This window comes from Rutidosis leptorrhynchoides, chromosome 7 (assembly GCF_046630445.1).
Source record: "Rutidosis leptorrhynchoides isolate AG116_Rl617_1_P2 chromosome 7, CSIRO_AGI_Rlap_v1, whole genome shotgun sequence".
In the NCBI taxonomy this organism is placed as follows: domain Eukaryota; kingdom Viridiplantae; phylum Streptophyta; class Magnoliopsida; order Asterales; family Asteraceae; genus Rutidosis; species Rutidosis leptorrhynchoides.
In genome coordinates this window covers 201827133-201850967 of record NC_092339.1, presented here as the reverse complement: position 1 = coordinate 201850967, position 23835 = coordinate 201827133, and the positions used below count along the sequence as shown (strand labels likewise).

Here is a 23835-nt window from a genome sequence, read left to right as displayed (position 1 = left end):
ACATTTCTTTAAATTCGAGACGTGGAAAGTGTTATGTACAGCCGCGAGTTGTTGAGGTAACTCTAGTCGGTAAGCTACTGGTCCGACACGATCAATAATCTTGAATGGTCCAATATACCTTGGATTTAATTTCCCTCGTTTACCAAATCGAACAACGCCTTTCCAAGGTGCAACTTTAAGCATGACCATCTCTCCAATTTCAAATTCTATATCTTTTCTTTTAATGTCAGCGTAGCTCTTTTGTCGACTTTGGGCGGTTTTCAACCGTTGTTGAATTTGGATGATCTTCTCGGTAGTTTCTTGTATAATCTCCGGACCCGTAATCTGTCTATCCCCCACTTCACTCCAACAAATCGGAGACCTGCACTTTCTACCATAAAGTGCTTCAAACGGCGCCATCTCAATGCTTGAATGGTAGCTGTTGTTGTAGGAAAATTCTGCTAACGGTAGATGTCGATCCCAACTGTTTCCGAAATCAATAACACATGCTCGTAGCATGTCTTCAAGCGTTTGTATCGTCCTTTCGCTCTGCCCATCAGTTTGTGGATGATAGGCAGTACTCATGTCTAGACGAGTTCCTAATGCTTGCTGTAATGTCTGCCAGAATCTTGAAATAAATCTGCCATCCCTATCAGAGATAATAGAGATTGGTATTCCATGTCTGGAGACGACTTCCTTCAAATACAGTCGTGCTAACTTCTCCATCTTGTCATCTTCTCTTATTGGTAGGAAGTGTGCTGATTTGGTGAGACGATCAACTATTACCCAAATAGTATCAAAACCACTTGCAGTCCTTGGCAATTTAGTGATGAAATCCATGGTAATGTTTTCCCATTTCCATTCCGGGATTTCGGGTTGTTGAAGTAGACCTGATGGTTTCTGATGCTCAGCTTTGACCTTAGAACACGTCAAACATTCTCCTACGTATTTAGCAACATCGGCTTTCATACCCGGCCACCAAAAATGTTTCTTGAGATCCTTGTACATCTTCCCCGTTCCAGGATGTATTGAGTATCTGGTTTTATGAGCTTCTCTAAGTACCATTTCTCTCATATCTCCAAATTTTGGTACCCAAATCCTTTCAGCCCTATACCGGGTTCCGTCTTCCCGAATATTAAGATGCTTCTCCGATCCTTTGGGTATTTCATCCTTTAAATTTCCCTCTTTTAAAACTCCTTGTTGCGCCTCCTTTATTTGAGTAGTAATGTTATTATGAATCATTATATTCATAGATTTTACTCGAATGGGTTCTCTGTCCTTCCTGCTCAAGGCATCGGCTACCACATTTGCCTTCCCCGGGTGGTAACGAATCTCAAAGTCGTAATCATTCAATAATTCAATCCACCTACGCTGCCTCATATTCAGTTGTTTCTGATTAAATATGTGTTGAAGACTTTTGTGGTCGGTATATATAATACTTTTGACCCCATATAAGTAGTGCCTCCAAGTCTTTAATGCAAAAACAACCGCGCCTAATTCCAAATCATGCGTCGTATAATTTTGTTCGTGAATCTTCAATTGTCTAGACGCATAAGCAATCACCTTCGTTCGTTGCATTAATACACAACCGAGACCTTGCTTTGATGCATCACAATAAATCACAAAATCATCATTCCCTTCAGGCAATGACAATATAGGTGCCGTAGTTAGCTTTTTCTTCAATAACTGAAACGCTTTCTCTTGTTCATCATTCCATTCAAATTTCTTCCCTTTATGCGTTAATGCAGTCAAGGGTTTTGCTATTCTGGAAAAGTCTTGGATGAACCTTCTGTAGTAACCAGCTAGTCCTAAAAACTGGCGTATGTGTTTCGGAGTTTTCGGGGTTTCCCACTTTTCAACAGTTTCTATCTTTGTCGGATCCACCTTAATACCTTCTTTGTTCACTATGTGACCGAGGAATTGAACTTCTTCCAACCAAAATGCACACTTTGAAAACTTAGCGTACAATTCTTCCTTCCTCAATACTTCTAACACCTTTCTCAAATGTTCACCGTGTTCTTGGTCATTCTTTGAGTAAATAAGTATGTCATCAATGAAAACAATGACAAACTTGTCAAGGTATGGTCCACACACTCGGTTCATAAGGTCCATGAACACAGCTGGTGCATTAGTTAAACCAAACGGCATGACCATAAACTCGTAATGACCGTAACGTGTTCTGAAAGCAGTCTTTGGAATATCATCTTCTTTCACCCGCATTTGATGATACCCGGAACGTAAGTCAATCTTTGAATAAACAGACGAGCCTTGTAGTTGATCAAATAAGTCGTCGATTCTCGGTAGTGGGTAGCGGTTCTTGATGGTAAGTTTGTTCAACTCTCGGTAGTCGATACACAACCTGAATGTACCATCTTTCTTCTTGACAAACAAAACAGGGGCTCCCCACGGTGATGTGCTTGGTCGAATGAAACCACGCTCTAAAGTTCTTGTAATTGGCTTTGCAGTTCTTTCATCTCGCTGGGTGCGAGTCTGTAAGGAGCACGAGCTATTGGTGCAGCTCCTGGTACAAGATCTATTTGAAATTCAACAGATCGATGTGGGGGTAATCCCGGTAATTCTTTCGGAAATACATCGGGAAATTCTTTTGCAATGGGAACATCATTGATGCTCTTTTCTTCAGTTTGTACTTTCTCGACGTGTGCTAGAACAGCATAGCAACCTTTTCTTATTAGTTTTTGTGCCTTCAAATTACTAATAAGATGTAGCTTCGTGTTGCCCTTTTCTCCGTACACCATTAAGGGTTTTCCTTTTTCTCGTATAATGCGAATTGCATTTTTGTAACAAACGATCTCCGCTTTCACTTCTTTCAACCAGTCCATACCGATTATCACATCAAAACTCCCTAACTCTACTGGTATCAAATCAATCTTAAATGTTTCGCTAACCAGTTTAATTTCTCGATTCCGACATATATTATCTGCTGAAATTAATTTACCATTTGCTAATTCGAGTAAAAATTTACTATCCAAAGGCGTCAATGGACAACTTAATTTAGCACAAAAATCTCTACTCATATAGCTTCTATCCGCACCCGAATCAAATAAAACGTAAGCAGATTTATTGTCAATAAGAAACGTACCCGTAACAAGCTCCGGGTCTTCCTGTGCCTCTACCGCATTAATATTGAAAACTCTTCCACGGCCTTGTCCATTCGTGTTCTCCTGGTTCGGGCAATTTCTAATAATGTGGCCTGGTTTTCCACATTTATAACAAACTACATTGGCATAACTTGCTCCGACACTACTTGCTCCGCCATTACTCGTTCCGACACCATTTGTTCCTTTCGTTCTATTAACCCCTGGTCCGTAGACCTCACACTTCGCCGCGCTATGACCATTTCTTTTACACTTGTTGCAAAATTTGGTGCAGAACCCCGAGTGATTCTTTTCACACCTTTGGCATAGCTGCTTCTGATTGTTGTTGTTGTTGCGGTTATTATTGTTGTTGGGATGATTGTTGTAGTTGCTATTGTTGTTGTTGTTGTTGTTGTTGTTGGGCCGTTTGTTGTAGTTGCGATTGATGTTGCGATTGTTGGGATAATTGTTGCGATTATTGTTGTAATTGCTGTTGTTGTTGTATTGGTGATTCTTATCACCGTTTTCCTCCCACTTTCTTTTGACTTGCTTCACATTGGCCTCTTCAGCAGTCTGTTCTTTAATTCTTTCTTCAATCTGGTTTACTAGTTTGTGAGCCATTCTACATGCCTGTTGTATGGAGGCGGGCTCGTGTGAACTTATATCTTCTTGGATTCTTTCCGGTAATCCTTTCACAAACGCGTCGATCTTCTCTTCCTCATCTTCGAATGCTCCCGGACACAATAGGCACAATTCTGTGAATCGTCTTTCGTACGTGGTAATATCAAATCCTTGGGTTCGTAACCCTCTAAGTTCTGTCTTGAGCTTATTGACCTCGGTTCTGGGACGGTACTTCTCGTTCATCAAGTGCTTGAATGCTGACCACGGTAGTGCGTACGCATCATCTTGTCCCACTTGCTCTAGATAGGTATTCCACCATGTTAACGCAGAACCTGTGAAGGTATGCGTAGCGTACTTCACTTTGTCCTCTTCAGTACACTTACTTATGGCAAACACCGATTCAACCTTCTCGGTCCACCGTTTCAATCCGATCGGTCCTTCGGTTCCATCAAATTCCAAAGGTTTGCAGGCAGTGAATTCTTTGTAGGTGCATCCTACACGATTTCCTGTACTGCTAGATCCAAGGTTATTGTTGGTATGTAGCGCAGCCTGTACTGCGGCTATGTTTGAAGCTAGAAAAGTACGGAATTCCTCTTCATTCATATTCACGGTGTGTCGAGTAGTCGGTGCCATTTCCTTCAAAATAGTTAAATGGAACAAGTTAATCATACAGAATGTTAAGAGTAGTTAATAGTATTTCGTAGCATAATATGAACTCATTTATAAAAGCTTTTTCTTCATATTAGCGTTTTATAAGTTTAAATTCAGGTAGTACCTACCCGTTAAGTTCATACTTAGTAGCTAATATACAATTCAACTACTACAATTCTATATGAAAAACTGATTATAATAATATTTCGCGTTCAAACTTTTATACAATATTTTACAAACTTACAATACCGCTTATTTTACATAAAGCATGAAATATAGCACACAATAACTTTGATACAAGATAGTTGTGAAGACAATTCTAGCTAGTACACAAGTTGTTCAGCAAAGGCAATAAAGACACGTAATTCATACGTCCAGAAACAAGTCATGCATTCTGGTTTTACTAGGACTACTTCCCATCCTTGGTCTTGTGCAACATAACCGTTATGGCCGTTGATAAGACAGCGTGTTGTAACGTCATCAAAGGGACGAGGGTTACGTAACGTCCAACAGTCCCGTAATAATCTAAAAACCTCATTTCTTACCCCAATTACCGACTCCGTCACTTGTGGAAACGTTTTGTTTAATAGTTGTAGCCCGATGTTCTTGTTCTCACTTTGGTGAGAAGCGAACATTACTAATCCGTAAGCATAACATGCTTCTTTATGTTGCATGTTAGCCGCTTTTTCTAAATCACGAAGTCCAATATTCGGATATATTGAGTCAAAATAATTTCTTAACCCGTTGCGTAAAATAGCATTTGGGTTCCCCGCAATATATGCGTCAAAGTAAACACATCGTAACTTATGGGTTTCCCAATGTGATATCCCCCATCTTTCAAACGAAAGTCTCTTATAAACCAAGACATTCTTGGAACGTTCTTCGAATGTCTTACAAACTGATCTCGCCTTAAATAGTTGTGCCGAAGAATTCTGGCCGACTCTAGACAAGATTTCATCAATCATGTCTCCGGGTAGGTCTCTTAAAATATTGGGTTGTCTATCCATTTTGTGTTTTTAAACTGTAAAATAGACAAGAGTTAGATTCATAAAAAAATACTTATTAATACAAGCAATTTTTACATATATCATAAAGCATAAGAACACTATATTCCATATATTACACCACACGAATACAACTATCTTATTCCGACTCGCTCGTTTCTTCTTCTTCGATTTTGGTTCGTTTTGCCAAGTTTCTAGGGATATATGATGTTCCCCTAATACGAGCCGTCGTTGTCCACATTGGTTTAGAAAAACCTGGTGGTTTAGAGGTTCCCGGGTCATTGTTACAACTTAAGGACTTCGGGGGTTGACGATACATATAAAGTTCATCGGGGTTGGAATTAGATTTCTCTATTTTTATGCCCTTTCCCTTATTATTTTCTTTTGCCTTTTTAAATTCAGTTGGGGTAATTTCTATAACATCATCGGAATTCTCGTCGGAATCCGATTCATCGGAGAATTGGTAATCCTCCCAATATTTTGCTTCCTTGGCGGAAACACCATTGACCATAATTAACTTTGGTCGGTTGGTTGAGGATTTTCTTTTACTTAACCGTTTTATTATTTCCCCCACCGGTTCTATTTCTTCATCCGGTTCCGATTCTTCTTCCGGTTCCGATTCTTCTTCCGGTTCCGACTCTTCTTCCGGTTCCTCTTCGGGAACTTGTGAATCAGTCCACAAATCATTCCAATTTACATTTGACTCTTCATTATTATTAGGTGAGTCAATGGGACTTGTTCTAGAGGTAGACATCTATCACATAATATCAAACACGTTAAGAGATTAATATATCACATAATATTCATATGTTAAAAATATATAGTTTCCAACAAAAATGTTAAGCAATCATTTTTAAAGAAAACACGGTCGAAGTCCAGACTCACTAATGCATCCTAACAAACTCGATAAGACACACTAATGCAATTTTCTGGTTCTCTAAGACCAACGCTCGGATACCAACTGAAATGTCCCGTTCTTATTGATTAAAAACGTTCCATATTAATTGATTTCGTTGCGAGGTTTTGACCTCTATATGAGACGTTTTTCAAAGACTGCATTCCTTTTTAAAACAAACCATAACCTTTATTTCATAAATAAAGGTTTAAAAAGCTTTACGTAGATTATCAAATAATGATAATCTAAAATATCCTGTTTACACACGACCATTACATAATGGTTTACAATACAAATATGTTACATCGAAATCAGTTTCTTGAATGCAGTTTTTACACAATATCATACAAACATGGACTCCAAATCTTGTCCTTATTTTAGTATGCAACAGCGGAAGCTCTTAATATTCACCTGAGAATAAACATGCTTTAAACGTCAACAAAAATGTTGGTGAGTTATAGGTTTAACCTATATATATCAAATCGTAATAATAGACCACAAGATTTCATATTTCAATACACATCCCATACATAGAGATAAAAATCATTCATATGGTGAACACCTGGTAACCGACAATAACAAGATGCATATATAAGAATATCCCCATCATTCCGGGACACCCTTCGGATATGATATAAATTTCGAAGTACTAAAGCATCCGGTACTTTGGATGGGGTTTGTTAGGCCCAATAGATCTATCTTTAGGATTCGCGTCAATTAGGGTGTCTGTTCCCTAATTCTTAGATTACCAGACTTAATAAAAAGGGGCATATTCGATTTCGATAATTCAACCATAGAATGTAGTTTCACGTACTTGTGTCTATTTTGTAAATCATTTATAAAACCTGCATGTATTCTCATCCCAAAAATATTAGATTTTAAAAGTGGGACTATAACTCACTTTCACAGATTTTTACTTCGTCGGGAAGTAAGACTTGGCCACTGTTGATTCACGAACCTATAACAATATATACATATATATTAAAGTATGTTCAAAATATATTTACAACACTTTTAATATATTTTGATGTTTTAAGTTTATTAAGTCAGCTGTCCTCGTTAATAACCTATAACTAGTTGTCCACAGTTAGATGTACAGAAATAAATCGATAAATATTATCTTGAATCAATCCACGACCCAGTGTATACGTATCTCAGTATTGATCACAACTCAAACTATATATATTTTGGAATCAACCTCAACCCTGTATAGCTAACTCCAACATTCACATATAGAGTGTCTATGGTTGTTCCGAAATATATATAGATGTGTCGACATGATAGGTCGAAACATTGTATACGTGTCTATGGTATCTCAAGATTACATAATATACAATACAAGTTGATTAAGTTATGGTTGGAATAGATTTGTTACCAATTTTCACGTAGCTAAAATGAGAAAAATTATCCAATCTTGTTTTACCCATAACTTCTTCATTTTAAATCCGTTTTGAGTGAATCAAATTGCTATGGTTTCATATTGAACTCTATTTTATGAATCTAAACAGAAAAAGTATAGGTTTATAGTCGGAAAAATAAGTTACAAGTCGTTTTTGTAAAGGTAGTCATTTCAGTCGAAAGAACGACGTCTAGATGACCATTTTAGAAAACATAGTTCCACTTTGAGTTTAACCATAATTTTTGGATATAGTTTCATGTTCATAATAAAAATCATTTTCTCAGAATAACAACTTTTAAATCAAAGTTTATCATAGTTTTTAATTAACTAACCCAAAACAGCCCGCGGTGTTACTACGACGGCGTAAATCCGGTTTTACGGTGTTTTTCGTGTTTCCAGGTTTTAAATCATTAAGTTAGCATATCATATAGATATAGAACATGTGTTTAGTTGATTTTAAAAGTCAAGTTAGAAGGATTAACTTTTGTTTGCGAACAAGTTTAGAATTAACTAAACTATGTTCTAGTGATTACAAGTTTAAACCTTCGAATAAGATAGCTTTATATGTATGAATCGAATGATGTTATGAACATCATTACTACCTTAATTTCCTTGGATAAACCTACTGGAAAAGAGAAAAATGGATCTAGCTTCAATGGATCCTTGGATGGCTCGAAGTTCTTGAAGCAGAATCATGACACGAAAACAAGTTCAAGTAAGATCATCACTTGAAATAAGATTGTTATAGTTATAGAAATTGAACCAAAGTTTGAATATGATTATTACCTTGTATTAGAATGATAACCTACTGTAAGAAACAAAGATTTCTTGAGGTTGGATGATCACCTTACAAGATTGGAAGTGAGCTAGCAAACTTGAAAGTATTCTTGATTTTATGAAACTAGAACTTTTGGAATTTATGAAGAACACTTAGAACTTGAAGATAGAACTTGAGAGAGATCAATTAGATGAAGAAAATTGAAGAATGAAAGTGTTTGTAGGTGTTTTTGGTCGTTGGTGTATGGATTAGATATAAAGGATATGTAATTTTGTTTTCATGTAAATAAGTCATGAATGATTACTCATATTTTTGTAATTTTATGAGATATTTCATGCTAGTTGCCAAATGATGGTTCCCACATGTGTTAGGTGACTCACATGGGCTGCTAAGAGCTGATCATTGGAGTGTATATACCAATAGTACATACATCTAAAAGCTGTGTATTGTACGAGTACGAATACGGGTGCATACGAGTAGAATTGTTGATGAAACTGAACGAGAATGTAATTGTAAGCATTTTTGTTAAGTAGAAGTATTTTGATAAGTGTATTGAAGTCTTTCAAAAGTGTATAAATACATATTAAAACACTACATGTATATACATTTTAACTGAGTCGTTAAGTCATCGTTAGTCGTTACATGTAAGTGTTGTTTTGAAACCTTTAGGTTAACGATCTTGTTAAATGTTGTTAACCCAATGTTTATAATAACAAAAGAGATTTTAAATTATTATATTATCATGATATTATGATGTACGAATATCTCTTAATATGATATATATACATTAAATGTCGTTACAACGATAAACGTTACATATATGTCTCGTTTCAAAATCATTAAGTTAGTAGTCTTGTTTTTTACATATGTAGTTCATTGTTAATATAATTAATGATATGTTTACTTATCATAATATCATGTTAACTATATATATAACCATATATATGTCATCATATAGTTTTTTTACAAGTTTTAACGTTCGTGAATCACCGGTCAACTTGGGTGGTCAATTGTCTATATGAAACCTATTTCAATTAATCAAGTCTTAACAAGTTTGATTGCTTAACATGTTGGAAACATTTAATCATGTAAATATCAATCTCAATTAATATATATAAACATGGAAAAGTTCGGGTCACTACAATGAACGGGTCCTTTCAGTTGGTATCAGAGCGGTGGTCTTAGCGAACCAGGTCTGCATTAGTGTGTCTAACTGATAGTCGTTAGGATGCATTAGTGAGTCTGGACTTCGACCGTGTCTGCATGTCAAAAGTTTTGCTCATCATTTTTGTCGAAAATTACCTGCTTATCATTCTTAGTCTAGACACATCTTATTGCAATGATTGCATGAATAGTGTATAGACAAAATTCATATCTTAGCGTATTTGTTACTGTAAACTTTTCCTGACATATTCCGTAAATTCCTCCGTAATCTACGAAACCTTTTGCTCTATATAATTAGAATACCACCCGATAGCTAAAAAATCATTTCATATCGAAAAATTCTTTATTCAATCGTACGAAATGGAATTTGTCCTTAGTTCAAGTCCCTCGGATTCCGAAATGGAATCCCACTCAAGTTCCGAAAGCAGTGTGACCGGAATGGATCAACCAATTAGTCATCATCTATTCTGGATGAATTGGGGATGGGTTCGTAGCCTCCTTAATCATTGGAGACAAGAAGAAGGTGATCCCTTCCATCCACCGCATTGTCCTCTTGGCGAAGAACCTGAAGCACTTACCGGCGAACCTATCCGAAACACCATTTTCTCTCTTATTTCTAGAGTATCTCGTCACGATTACATACTACACCAAATTCTAGATTTTATTTATCCGCTCGTCCGAACCGACAATCACCCCGGTGTAATAGAAGAAGTCAACGAGCTTCGCGCTCGGGTAGTGGCTTTGGAGAATATGGTGCAAAGGTTACAAACACCAGCAACAGCACCAGCAGCATAAACAGCACCACCATCAGCAACACCAACAGTACCATTACCACCACCAACAACAACCGCATCGCAAACCTCAACTTCACAATCTGTCCCATGAGCATCGACGTCATACGCCCTGTAGATACTAAGGAATACCACAACGATGAAGTATTGATTCATAACTTCATTGGGAAAACATTCTATGACGATTATGTAATTTCTAAAGTTTAGAAATTATCTATCCTAGCCTTAACCATAAATCAAGTGAGTTTAATTTAATATTAACTCATTAAATCTATATTACATCTGAAGAAATATACACATATATTTCCATAAAGACTGTAATAAAATTCTTTTGTACAAAATATTAATTGTGACATTTTTTTTAACGGGTAGGTAATACCCGAGAGATATATAAATTTTCAATTAATATGTTACATTCTTCGAATCTGATTCAGCAAATCATCCATTATACTCCCTACTTTCACAACAATATACATTCTTTTATAGAAATCAAAACAACCATACTCATTCAAAAATCTAATTACATATTCTGATTTTGAAATCGCCGAATTCAATTCAAGTTATAAACGATATCATCACTCTTAGATTCTTACATCTTTCAAAGCTATACTTTAACTTCAAAACTGTGTTAGAACATCGTATGTATATTAACGATTATAATCTGTGTTCAAGCCCTTCGAAATACCTGAAGACACTTCAAATAATGAACAATCGAGATGATGATCCAACCACATGTTATCCACAGTTACGTACCTGAAAAACTCTTGAAACCAAAGTCATAATTTAACATGTATCCATGTCAGACCTTTTGGCATTTACTAGCTAAAATAACTTTTCAATCCCTTCTAAAAATAGACGATTTTGTCACAGCTCCAGCAAACCAACTTCAATTGTTCATTCGAATAAGCCTTATTATAATGATTACCCCTTCATCATTATTACCGGGGAACCTTTCATATCTCGCCACATTAGCAGTAAACTTATTAACAACTTCATTGATCTTTGACTTTCCGAAAAATCTTTATATTTATCAAAATCCCATTATTTACTCATCTGCATCTTGTAACGAGAATTGCCATATGAATCATCAGAAATTAGCAATCAGTATTTTGAAATCTCGTAGCAGGTCTACGCCAACAATTATATGTGTCTATCTTCTGGACTTATATACTTTGAATGTAAAGTTTCTGAAAAACACCTTAAACTGCGAACTAGTTCTCAAAATACTGATGAAGCATCAAAAACTGTAAATGACCTTAACAGTAAAAAGTTGGATGATAAAGGATAGTATATTGGCAAAGCTCAGAAAAAGAGAAGCTTTGGAACTGGAAAACGGATTGAGCAAAGTATAAAGGAGGCTGTGGACAAATCACAAAGGCTGAACCTGCCTTCAAAGAATCCAAATGATTCAGTACTTGCTGAAGTCATTAACCAATACCTTGCTCCTGACTCTAAACCCCTGCGGACAATATCCTTCATCATCCTCTGATATTAGACATTCTAAGATATTTTTATAATTATTCTTATCTGAAATCATTTATCTCTTCGCGCTATCTGTATTATATCATAAAAGAAACTATTTTAGTTTCTAAATTCTGAAACATTCGAGTTTAAAATAGGAATATTCTTGAAAAAGTGTTGGGAGCTGAAGCATGAGTTAGTATAATATAATGACACTTGATCAACGTGATTATATTATAGTAATTCATGCTGAGTTTCTAAATGGAACATGATGATTCACAGATCATAACGTCATCATGTGCTATGTTACACAACTCTTATATTCTCTTTGATCTCTAAATATCAAGAAAATATTTCTTGATGATTCGGCCTTTTCCGAGGTATTCTGGTAATTTGACAAGTCAAGATCGTGCCATTACAATTTCCTTCCTAGAACATTAACAATGTTCATTCCGAAATTTATATCTGCGAATTCTGGACCATTACAAGCGGTGCTTAATCACAAGAAGAAGAAACGAAAGGACAAAGCTCCGAACTAGAAATGGGAGTATAAATCATAGCAAATAGAAGAGAGCATTAACTGTGGATGACAATGATTATAGAAGAAGCAAGGACTTTGAAATATAAGGGAAGATATAAAACCCAACAACAACCCAGAAATCACAAACTGCATATATCAATGCATATAGCAATATAAAGACACGGAAGAACTAAAAACACTATAAAACCAAGAGTATAGTAGAAGTAAATAGATTCTTCTTGAGGCAGATGAAAAAGAAGAGCGACAGATATGAAAATGAGGAGTATATCAAGAATCAGCACTGGATGAAGCATATTGACAAATACTTTAAAATATGAGTTGAGAAGGTGTGAGTTGTAAGAAAACAAATGAGGTGGATTTATAGTGAAATATCCGACAGAGAAATCAAAATGGATTATCGCATTAATTTGAAGAGGATCATAATTTCCTTAATCGCCAAATAATCAAATCCAATATAGATTACAAAGATTTTCTTTTCGAAGATCAATCGTGATGACGTCAAAAGATACGACGAATCACTATTATCCTATTTCATTCATTTACGATAACTTCACTCACACGCTTCGAGTAATCGAATTATTTTATCCATTCTTCTTGAACATGATAAAACTCTATAATCGTTATAATAACATTCTCATTGTTAGTCATGACGACCTCTATCAAATTTCGGGGACGAAATTTCTTTAACGGGTAGGTACTGTGACGACCCGGAAATTTCTGACCAAATTTAAACTTTAATCTTTATATTATTCCGACACGATAAGAAAAGTTTGTTAAGTTAAATCTCAAGAATTTTAAACTGTGTTCATACAATCATTATAACCTCGACCAAATTCCGACGATTCATGAACCGTTATATATAAATAGATATGTATATGTATATATATATATATATATATATATATATATATTATAACTTGAGAATATTAATAAAGTATTAAACGTATAATACTTTACACGAACGTATTTGTTTCAATATGATTTTTGACGAAATTAAAAAAAATATATTAAATGATTGAATTATCAGAAACATTGAATTATGATTACAAGTCTCTGTTGAGAGGTCCACTATAATTTGAGAAAATCTATTCCTATTAACGATATTCAGAATAATTTGTAAAGCTATTTATAAATAAAAACAAAAAGTGTCATTTACGAAAGTTAGACAAAAGTTAGTGGAGAATTGGTTTCCATAATATTCTATTAATCTATTTTCAAACGTACAAAGACGTTTTCAGTTTAAAAAAGAACTTTATTATTAAAACGTATATAACTTTTATAAATATCTAGAATCACTTTTGACAACTCATTACTTAACCAATATAATAAATATAACGATATTTATATTTTATTTCATTAAATATATATAACGATTTAAATTAATATTATATATATTTATACGCGTATTATACATACATAGTTTTTATACTTTTACTATACTTTAACTTTACCTTTACTTTACTTTTACTTTACTTTAACTTTAATAATTCACTTTAATAATTCATACTTTAATAATTCACTTTAATAATTCATACTTTAATAATTCACTTTAATAATTTATACTTTAATAATTCACTTTAATAATTCATACTTTAATAATTCATACTTTAATAATTCACTTTAATAATTCATACTTTAATAATTCATACTTTAATAATTCATACTTTAATAATTCACTTTAATAATTCATACTTTAATAATTCACTTTAATAATTCATACTTTAATAATTCACTTTAATAATTCATACTTTAATAATTCACTTTAATAATTCAAAATCTATTATAAATAGAATTCAATAGGTTTCATTATTTCATAGAAACTTGAAAATATATTTCTCTAAACTCTCTCAATCGATATATATATATATATATATATATATATATATATATATATATATATATATATATATATATATATATATATATATATATATATATATATATATATATATATATATATATATATATATATATATATATATATATTTGCTCTGTACTATTTCAAGATATTATTAGTATATATAAAATATTACGACGGAGTGCTGTCCGAGTGATTTCAAAATAGTTTTTTTGAATGAGTCGAAGCTAAGAAAATTATGGGTTATAGCTATGGAGGTGATGGGTATGGTTCATGGGTATGCTCGTGAGGTCAATCTAGTGTTTATCATCTCCGTTGCGTCTACGTACTTTCCTGCAATATTGAATCTCAATATTGATACGTTCGTGAATCCGAGGCCAACCTTGCACTTGTTAAATGACGTTATATGTATTTTTACTACGAAATACAGTATTGTGAGTTTCATTTGCTCCCTTTTATATATATTTTTGGGACTGAGAATACATGCACTGTTTTTATAAATATTTTACGAAATAGGCACAAGTACTAAAACTAATTCTACGTGGGTTTAAACCAGAAATATACCCTTAGCTTGGTAACATTAAACTACTTGTCTATGTACGGTAGGCGCGAATCCTAAAGATAGATCTATTGGGCCTGACAAACCCCATCCTGACTATGGGATGCTTTAGTACTTCGAGGTTATTTTAAACACACCTGATCTGGTGTACTTCAGAGGGTAAAACATGAACGTTAAGGCTTGTTACCTGGTGCCTACAACTTATAGAATAATTTTATACACTTGCGAGTGTACATATATTTATAAATGAAAATCTTGTGGTCTATTAATATATTGAAATGATTGTTATGATAAACCTATGAACTCACCAACCTTTTGGTTGACACTTTAAAGCATGTTTATTCTCAGGTATTAAAGAAATATTCCGCTGTGCATTAACTCATTTTAAGGATATTACTTGGAATCATTCATGGCATATTTTGAAAGAAGTTGCATTCAAGTCATTGAGTTCATCAAGATTATTATTAAGTCAATTATAGTTGGATGTATTATGAAATGGTGTGCATACCGTCAATTTTTGTTGTAAAGAAAGTTTGTCTTTTAAAAACGAATGCAATGTTTGTAAAATGTATCATATAGAGGCCAAATATCTCGCGATGTAATCAACTATTGTGAATCGTTTATAATGTATATGAACGGGTCCTTTCAGAATCTTTTGATTGGTGTTTGAGAGAATTTAGTGAAAGTATTTAGAAAATGAAAAAAAAGAAAAAGAATAATGAATGGATGAGGAAGAGTGTTGACTCTTTGACCTAGTCACCTCTTTGCTCATTTGACAAACTTAGTCCCTAAACTTTGAAAACGGGTGCGTAAATTACCTAAACGAGATATTTTAAAACGCGTGTTAACGGGAGATGTTATAAATATATAACGGACTTTAAAATGAATAAACGGAAAGTAAACGGAAAAAGGCGGGATGTTACATAATTAGTTTGTAAGTTAAAAGAAATTGTATTCACCCCATCTACAATACTCCTGTTGTTAATCAAGGGACCAACAGTCTTACATTAAGAAAATTTCACTTTTTTAAAAAACTCAATTTTCTTTCATGAATATAACTTTAAATAAAAAAAACTCACACTAAGCTCAGAGATATATATAACTAGTCCGGACCGGCCCGCGCGTTGTGGCGGGGGCTTTCGGCCCGCGTATTCATATTTAACGTAGCGTTGTGTATTTATAGAGGGGAACACGGCCCATGTGTTAAGCGCCGTTTTGGATGTCGTTGTGTTAATCGTTTTTTAAAAATTATCCGTTTCGAACGTAATTAGTTTTGTTTTGTTCAATAAATTTTTCAAGTGTAACAGTGCTGTCGGAAAAATTTAACTAGCGGCGAACAAAAAGATACGGGCTGTCGTTGTGTTCAGCGTTTTTTAAAAAGTGTATGTTTCGTGTATAGTTAGTCCCGTTGGGTTTGTAAGATTTTTTCGAGTTGAACGGTGACCGAGCGAGAAGATAGTGCCCGTTATAAATTCGGGTGGAATTAGTTTCTTTTATTTTAATAAAATTATATAGTTACACTTTTTACCCCTGAAAAAGTGTAAATTTCAGGGGCCGTTGTCTAAATATAGCCGAAGTTGAGAGACCGTTTGTAATGTGAACGCAAATTCAAAACGACAATCCGATATAACTGAAACGACGGAAACCGCCACCACTTTTAGTATATAAAAGTATATATATAAGTATTAGTATTAATATTTAATATTAATATTAATATTAATATATATTAATATATACATTCGAAAAATTGGTCACTCTGGGCAGTATATAAAAGTATATAAGTATTAGTGTTAATATTTAATATTAATATTAATATATACATTCGAAAAATTGGTCACTCTGGGCAGTTGTCCTCTCCTGCCCTGCCTTGAGGTGCTTCCGTCCCTCTTTGTAAGTTGGTCTGTTTGATGGAAGAAGAGAAAAAATTGAACGACCGTTATTTTTTGTTAAGGTTAAAGATGTAATTGCAAAAAAAAAAAAAAGTAATGTTTTTAAGGCCTATTTGTAAAGTTTTAAATTGGAAGAGATGAAAAGAACAAAATAGAAATAACACCACATGATTTGATTTAAGCAATTTTGTCCTTGTTTATTTTTTTTTATTTTTTTAATTTTTTAATTTATTTTTAATTATTTTTTTTGTAGAAGCTTCTGTACTTTGTCAAAACAAATCATTATCAAACCAAACTCTTGCTCATTAGAATTCACTCACTCCGGCAAACGGATTTTTCGATTACGTCGTTAGGTGCGCAACATTTAGACATGGATTTTATTTCAATTATTTCTTCCTATTGTGATTTTTAGTTTGCGTGTTTCTGATAATTGCTTGTAAACTTTTAATTGCCTATACAGATTTTATTAATCTTCTGGCCTGCTAGCATAAATTGGATTATTTGTGGCTTTTCTCTTGAATAATGGTTAGGGATATTCATCAGTTGTAGTTTTTTTTGTGTTTGAATTTCTGAAATTTAACATGATACTGTAATTATTAGGTTGACTACATAGTAATAGTTAGGTCTGGGAAGTTGCTGATATGGATGTAATATTGTAATCTGACAGTAGTATATGTTATTCCCTTTTAATTTGGGGATTTATATTTGAATGTTTGTGAATTGGTGTAGATTTTGTTGGTGTTTTTATCCTAAGGAGATGCTTTTGAATACTTGTTAATTGGCTAATGTAGTTTATGAGTTAATGTATGTATAATTTTTTTTTTTTTTTTTTTTTTTTTTTTCTGTTGTGTCAGATTTGGTTGGATATGGCTGTAGAACATATAATTGAAGTTACCAGCTTGTCTCCAAGGGCAACTGAGAATGACGTTTATAATTTCTTTGCTTTTTGTGGAACGATTGAACATGTCGACATCATCAGGTCGTTTTCTTTAATCTCAAATCTGACTGACTAATTGCTATTTGGTACTACTTCTGCTTTATTATGATGTATGTTATATGTTATTTTTTAGTCCAAGTTAGTTAAGTTACTGTCTTGTAGAGTTTTGACAATTGCTTTACAAGAACTGAAGATTCTATATTGAGTTTGAAAACTAACTGTGTGTCCTACCATCCCATGATCACTGATCTGGTTGTGTTAAATATTTGTTGCTAGCCAACTGGTACAATTTGTCAGTTTGGAATAAGTAATTTTCTTAAGGTTTATCTTAATCTTAATTTGTTGACTAACCAGTAATTGCACCTTGCAAGTGTTATGTTTCTTTAATGAATAATTTGTCAGTTTGGAACCCGCGACTAGATAAGGTCGTCCCTCCCTCTACTCAAGAGCAGAGAGATTAATGCTCATAAAAACGAAATAGGGAGGGCAAATGATACATATCTGTAAGAGTTATGTGTGTAGGAAGATGCAACCATACAAAGCTGATATATTATGTAAATTACAAACACAGTTGTCTTAGCTGTAAATCATTTATTTTTAAAATATCCATATTTAAAGTATTTTGTTTGAAATATGCATATATTCAATGTATTTTTTAGCTAAAAGTCAACGTTGGACAACTCCCGACTCGTTCCTCTAGGGTCACTACCGATGCATCCCCGACTCACGTCTTTCACAACCTTGAATTCAAGGATAGCCTACGAAATTGAATAGCAGTTAAAGTACAATGATGAATCAACATAACATTGATAGAGATTAAAGAGAGACGTTTGAAAGAGAAGTTACTATTATTCAACATAATGTGCTTATGAGAATTACAGAGTCATATGTCACTAGTTATAATGTAAAAGGATCGTGGCTAAACGATACGGATAGAATAGTGATTAAAACCTTCACGGCTTAATCGAAACACAACCTTCTCGGTTGAACAATAAACCTTCACGGACACAGAACCTTTTCAGTTGAACAATAAACCTTCACGGCTTACACTTTATTCCGTTAAAAATCAGAAACATAAAACTGAATCGTAAAAAACTGATATGTGTCTAAATACTGAAACAAGATAAACATAATAAGGCAACAAAATAATTAGAATAAAACACAAAGACTTCGTGGCTTCTTTTCCAAGTCTGACTTCTTTTCCAAGTCACGACCCAAATCATCCCTGGGCTTCACGTTCAAATTCATCAGGCCTAACATAACTCAGCAGCCCACTAGCTTGATTCAATTGTTCCTTTAAATACAAATACTTTGTGAACCCAATGGTGGCAATAGATGCAGGCCCAACAACAATCTGATCCAATAATGCATCAAGATAGATATGTATATTTCACAATGACCCCTGTTTTTGTAGAGGATGTTACTTAGATCTCTTCTAAAGATTCTTGACTCGGAGGATTAAAATTTTGGGTGAATTTGTTAGGAATGTCCATCCTTCTTTTATGTATATTCTTCTTTTAATCACTAACCACCTGACTACAACTTCACTTTTATTCTTGATCATCAAGTTATCTAGAAAAAAAAAGCACACGTTATACCATGACCATTTACATTTTTTTAACTCGGGTTGACTTTTGAAAAGTCGACAGAAGTACTTCCAATACACATCACGTAAACTTTCCAAGGATTGTGTGAATGATAATGATTCTTCAAGAAATCGTTCTCCCAAACAACAAAATGTTAAAAAGTTGCTGAGTGATTACCCTTTACAGACTACAAATCCCGCAGCATCTGAAGGAGTTCGTGTTTCATGATCTTCCAAAACAATAAGATCCCACTGTTCGTCAATAGTACCAACACACAGCCTCAGACTAGCTGCTAAGTGGTAACATATCTATGATGTCCGTGTAGGGAATTTGTTTGATCCAATGAACTTATCAAGTATAATATCCTCATTTGCATATGATGGTTGTTGATCATTCGTGGTAACACATTTGTAGGTATCCATGCTTTAAAGTCTCGAACATAAATACTAAAACCAGAAGAGTTAGAAAGACGAGGATTAAGTGGCCTAACGTTTTTTTTTTTTTTTTTTTTTTTTTTTTTTTTTTTTTTTTTTCGTGTGAACAAGAGCCTTCAATATTCAGTCCCCTAGTTTTTGACCACACTATATTAAATCTCCATTCCAAGCATGAACTCACCCGAAGAACGTAGCAAGCTTGTCAAACACGCCAATTCTATTACCATGCCTTCTCCTCTGATCGTCCGCCAAAACCTGCGTAATCTTTATCAACCATCAGATATGTAATTTAGCTACATATCTAAGTGCATTTACATAATTTATACCATAATTTTAGACCTGGTTACCATTTAACAATTACTAACCTATTACTCGTGTGCCGCATATTCTTGTTCCTAAGCAACCTCAACAACCTTATACTGTTTTGCCTTATTTTTTAAATCCATGTTTTAAACATCTCTAATGCTGGCAAGATTTGTGTTGGGCGAAACACTAAGCTCTTTAATTTTATTTTGTATTAAGTGTTGCTTGGATATGAGTTCTGTTTGGTAAGGACCTTCTTTTTCTATGTCACATTTTCTTCAGTTTGGGTACAAATTAAGTGACAAAAGAAACAACAGTTTAACCTTGATTAAGAGCTATATAGAAAAAATTTATCAAGTTGAAAATAAACAGACCCCAAGCTTTTTACATCGTTCACAAATTTTTGAAGTAACTAATTATCCACTTGTGCTACTTCGTCTGTTGGTTCTTCAATGCCCTTTAACTCCAAACCTAATATTCTAATGCCTTCAATAATTTCATCTTTTAAGAATCGTTTAGGCGAATTCCGTTGTACATAATAACTTAGGCATTTTGTCAAACACGTTGTGAGCAACAATTTCTGTTACAGGCAATATCGTTAACGGCTAGCACCTAGGCAAAGAGGTGTGGCATTTTTGTGAAGGTCGCCTCTTTAAATTGGGCAACAGACATTTTGTCATGACTAGAGATTATAGGCCATTGTTTAATCCTTTCCTTTTTGCATTCCAATTATTAAGCTATTCTTTGTCGTTTTGTAAGTTGTTAGCGCCCTATACATTATTTATATGTTATTCGACAAATGTGTGTTGTCTGTATGTACGTTTATCACCTTATTGTTTTCTTATTATGACGATTTTTGCTTATCGTGATTTTAGTTATACCACATTATCCTTACAAGAGGTCTTCTTTTGTTTGCTAAACAGGGCTGGTGAAGATGCATGTACAGCTTATGTAACATTTAAGGATGCTTATTCTCTAGAAACAGCAGTCTTACTTAGCGTAAGTGATCACTCTCTTGGTCTCTTTCTCTTTGCAATAGTCATTATTCGGTGAAGATGATCTAGTCAACTGGGTGTCTATCTCAGTTGCCGAGTGACATTTTCATCTCTTGGACGTTAGTGCTGTAAAATTCGGAATTACTCGGGAGTAATTGGCAATTACTTGGAGAGGGCCTATCCGAGAAATTGTAATCGATCGAAAATTGGTCAACCCTCGATCAACAGGGATTACTAGACGATTACTTGATCAATCACGTGGTCAACATGTTATCAGTGTTGCAGAAATCGGCCAACTCGGCCGAGAACTATGGGAGTTCTCGGTTTGAAATGGCTGCCGAGTTCTCGGGCCCAGAGTAGGGCAAAAAATCGGTCAACGGCCGAGTCAATTCGGTTAACGGCCATAAAACCGGAAAATCATTTAATAGTGGGGATAATCTCAGTAAACTAGCTGCGATTTTTATTTGAATTTTACTTTAAACACCCTGTACTTACTAAACTAACCCTCTATTTGTATATACACTTTTAACTCTCTATATTAGTTTATGTAAGGTTTTCATTAAATATACACTTTATACCATATATTTTAAATTTTTTTATTTATATATTTAAAAGTTAATTTATTGGCTACTTGACAGCCGCTTAGAGCTTAAATTGAATTGCAGGCTGGTTTTAAAACCCTTGAAAATTTGACTTCCACCATTTTCATGGCGTCTTTTTATTTTTTATTCTTTTATAGGCCGGAGGTCCTCATGGAAGCAATCACTCTACCCTGGAGTAGAGGGGGATGACTTTCTCTTACGGTGGGTGGAGAATTCTTTCTCGACTCATGGTTAGAGAAACGACTTCTTTTCTATTTTTTTGTCTACATCTCACCTCCCCCATACCTCGCATATGCGGGATTGAGTTTTGTTGTTGATGTTGTTGTATATTTAAAAGCCAACATTAGTCTCCGAGTTCTCCTTCGAGTGTTAAATGTTCCTTCGAGTGTTAAATGTTGTACAGGTTTAAATGACCAATATCATACATAAAAAACGCAATATGAAATTTGAGTTTTATGATTTAGGAGTCTAGTATTTTGGATGTACAGAATAATTGTGTCACAGTTTGTACAATATTGAAAGAGACCTTAGTTTTTGTTTGCTCACGTGCATACATACATACATACTAGTACCGAGTAAATCTTGTAAAGGTTTGAGGGTCCAAGATTCTGGAGGTTTTGTGCGGTCCCACCCTCAAGGACGACCTTTCCTACCATCACTCGTTTCGAACTAATTGCAAGTCAACATCTTCAAGAACTTGCAGTCAAACTGCATTGAAGTCATTTAAAAAATGATTTATTTCACAATTCATCATGTTTCAGATTGTTATTTGTAAGAAAGCAATATACATAAATGTTATATTTTAGTTTACCACTTACTGTTGAATTAATTGTGTTAGTTTTTTTTTTTGAATTTATTGTTATATCGTGATGATTGATTGATGAACATACTTTTCTTTTAATTTTAAATAAATAGGGAGCAACACTTCTGGACCAGACAATATGCATAACAAGATGGGGACACGATTCAGATGAAACAGAGTATTGGAACAGAGCTTCATGGAACCATGAAGACGGAAATACTTCATATGTAATACACCTTTTTTTTCCCCGTTCTATTTGAATAGATAACTCATAAAGTAAAACATAATTCATAATCTATTAGATGCTTAGTTTGTAAGATCAAAACTTTCATTATAGACTGTGCTGATGATTTAACTCATACAGGGATCGTATCAACAAAACCAGTATGCTTATTCGGCTGGAGAAGCAGTAACTATGGCTCAAGACGTGGTGAAAACAATGCTAGCCAAAGGATATATACTTGGCAAAGATGCTTTGGGAAAAGCAAAAGCGTTTGATGAGTCTCATCAAGTATCTGCGAGTGCAGCTGCCAAAGTTGCTGAATTGAGTGAAAGAATTGGTCTTACTGATAAGCTTTTTGCTGGAGTCGAAGCGGTTAGATCCGTGGATCAGAGTTACCATATTTCAGATACTACTAAATCAATTGTGTCGGCTACTGGGAGATCAGCTGCAGCTGCTGCTACAACTGTGGTTAACAGTAGCTACTTCTCAAAAGGTGCTCTTTGGATGTCTGATGCGTTGAATCGAGCTGCGAAAGCGGCTGCGGATTTGGGTAATAATGGTGTTGGCAGGTGAAATGGTTTTGGACTTTAGGGATGTGTTGAATTATTACATATGCAAAATAAATAAAGTAAAAGACTAGAACACTATTATAATGTTCTTAGAGACAAGTTATATATGTTGATATATATCATGATGTATATGTGAATTTGGTAATCGCCTGAAATATATCATACCTGTTATAATTTCATATTGTATATGAAATATATCTTACTAATATGAAGGAAGATACTAATATGAAGGAAGATAGAAGAGATTAAATTCTTATTCAAGAATGGTGTACATATCCTTACAATTGAGTGAGAACTTATAATACTAAAAGTTAACTGTACATTACTCGTTTTCACAATCAATTATAGAGTAGGTGAAATAGTAATCAATAATTCATAATTTTACTGTGCATGATTATCAATCATCTCTATTCATCTGCATGCGTACAAAATGAGAATCCATCCATATCATAACACTCCCCCTTGGATGATAATTTTGTTTCGTTAGAGATCAACTAGTACTGCCTCGTTAAAAACCTTGCTAAAGAAAAACCCAGTGGGATAAAAACTTTAGTCAAGGGAAAAAGAGTGCAGTATAGAGTTGACTCCCCCTCGAGTAGACATTGCTGAGTCGTCACATCTTTTGAACTTGCCTCATGCCAATATTGTGAACGTGTGATCTGAAAATAGTGGTTGACGGTGCTTTGGTATAAAGATCAG

General features: G+C 34.2%; 1 protein-coding gene across 2 annotated transcripts; it reads left to right on the top strand.

Annotated features, from left to right (window-relative positions):
* The first annotated feature begins 16915 nt into the window (after positions 1-16915).
* Positions 16916-23296, top strand: LOC139857773 (binding partner of ACD11 1). 2 transcript variants are annotated; one of them, XM_071846612.1, is made up of 5 exons: positions 16916-17038; positions 17540-17664; positions 20869-20944; positions 22458-22571; positions 22709-23296. In XM_071846612.1, the coding sequence occupies exons 2-5, from the start codon at positions 17552-17554 to the stop codon at positions 23138-23140; spliced, it is 735 nt and encodes a 244-aa protein (XP_071702713.1). In that variant the 5' UTR covers positions 16916-17038; positions 17540-17551; the 3' UTR covers positions 23141-23296. The 2 variants fall into 2 exon arrangements, with proteins under 2 accessions (XP_071702713.1, XP_071702712.1); XM_071846611.1 differs by lacking the exon at positions 16916-17038 and adding an exon at positions 17134-17210.
* Positions 23297-23835: the final 539 nt, after the last annotated feature.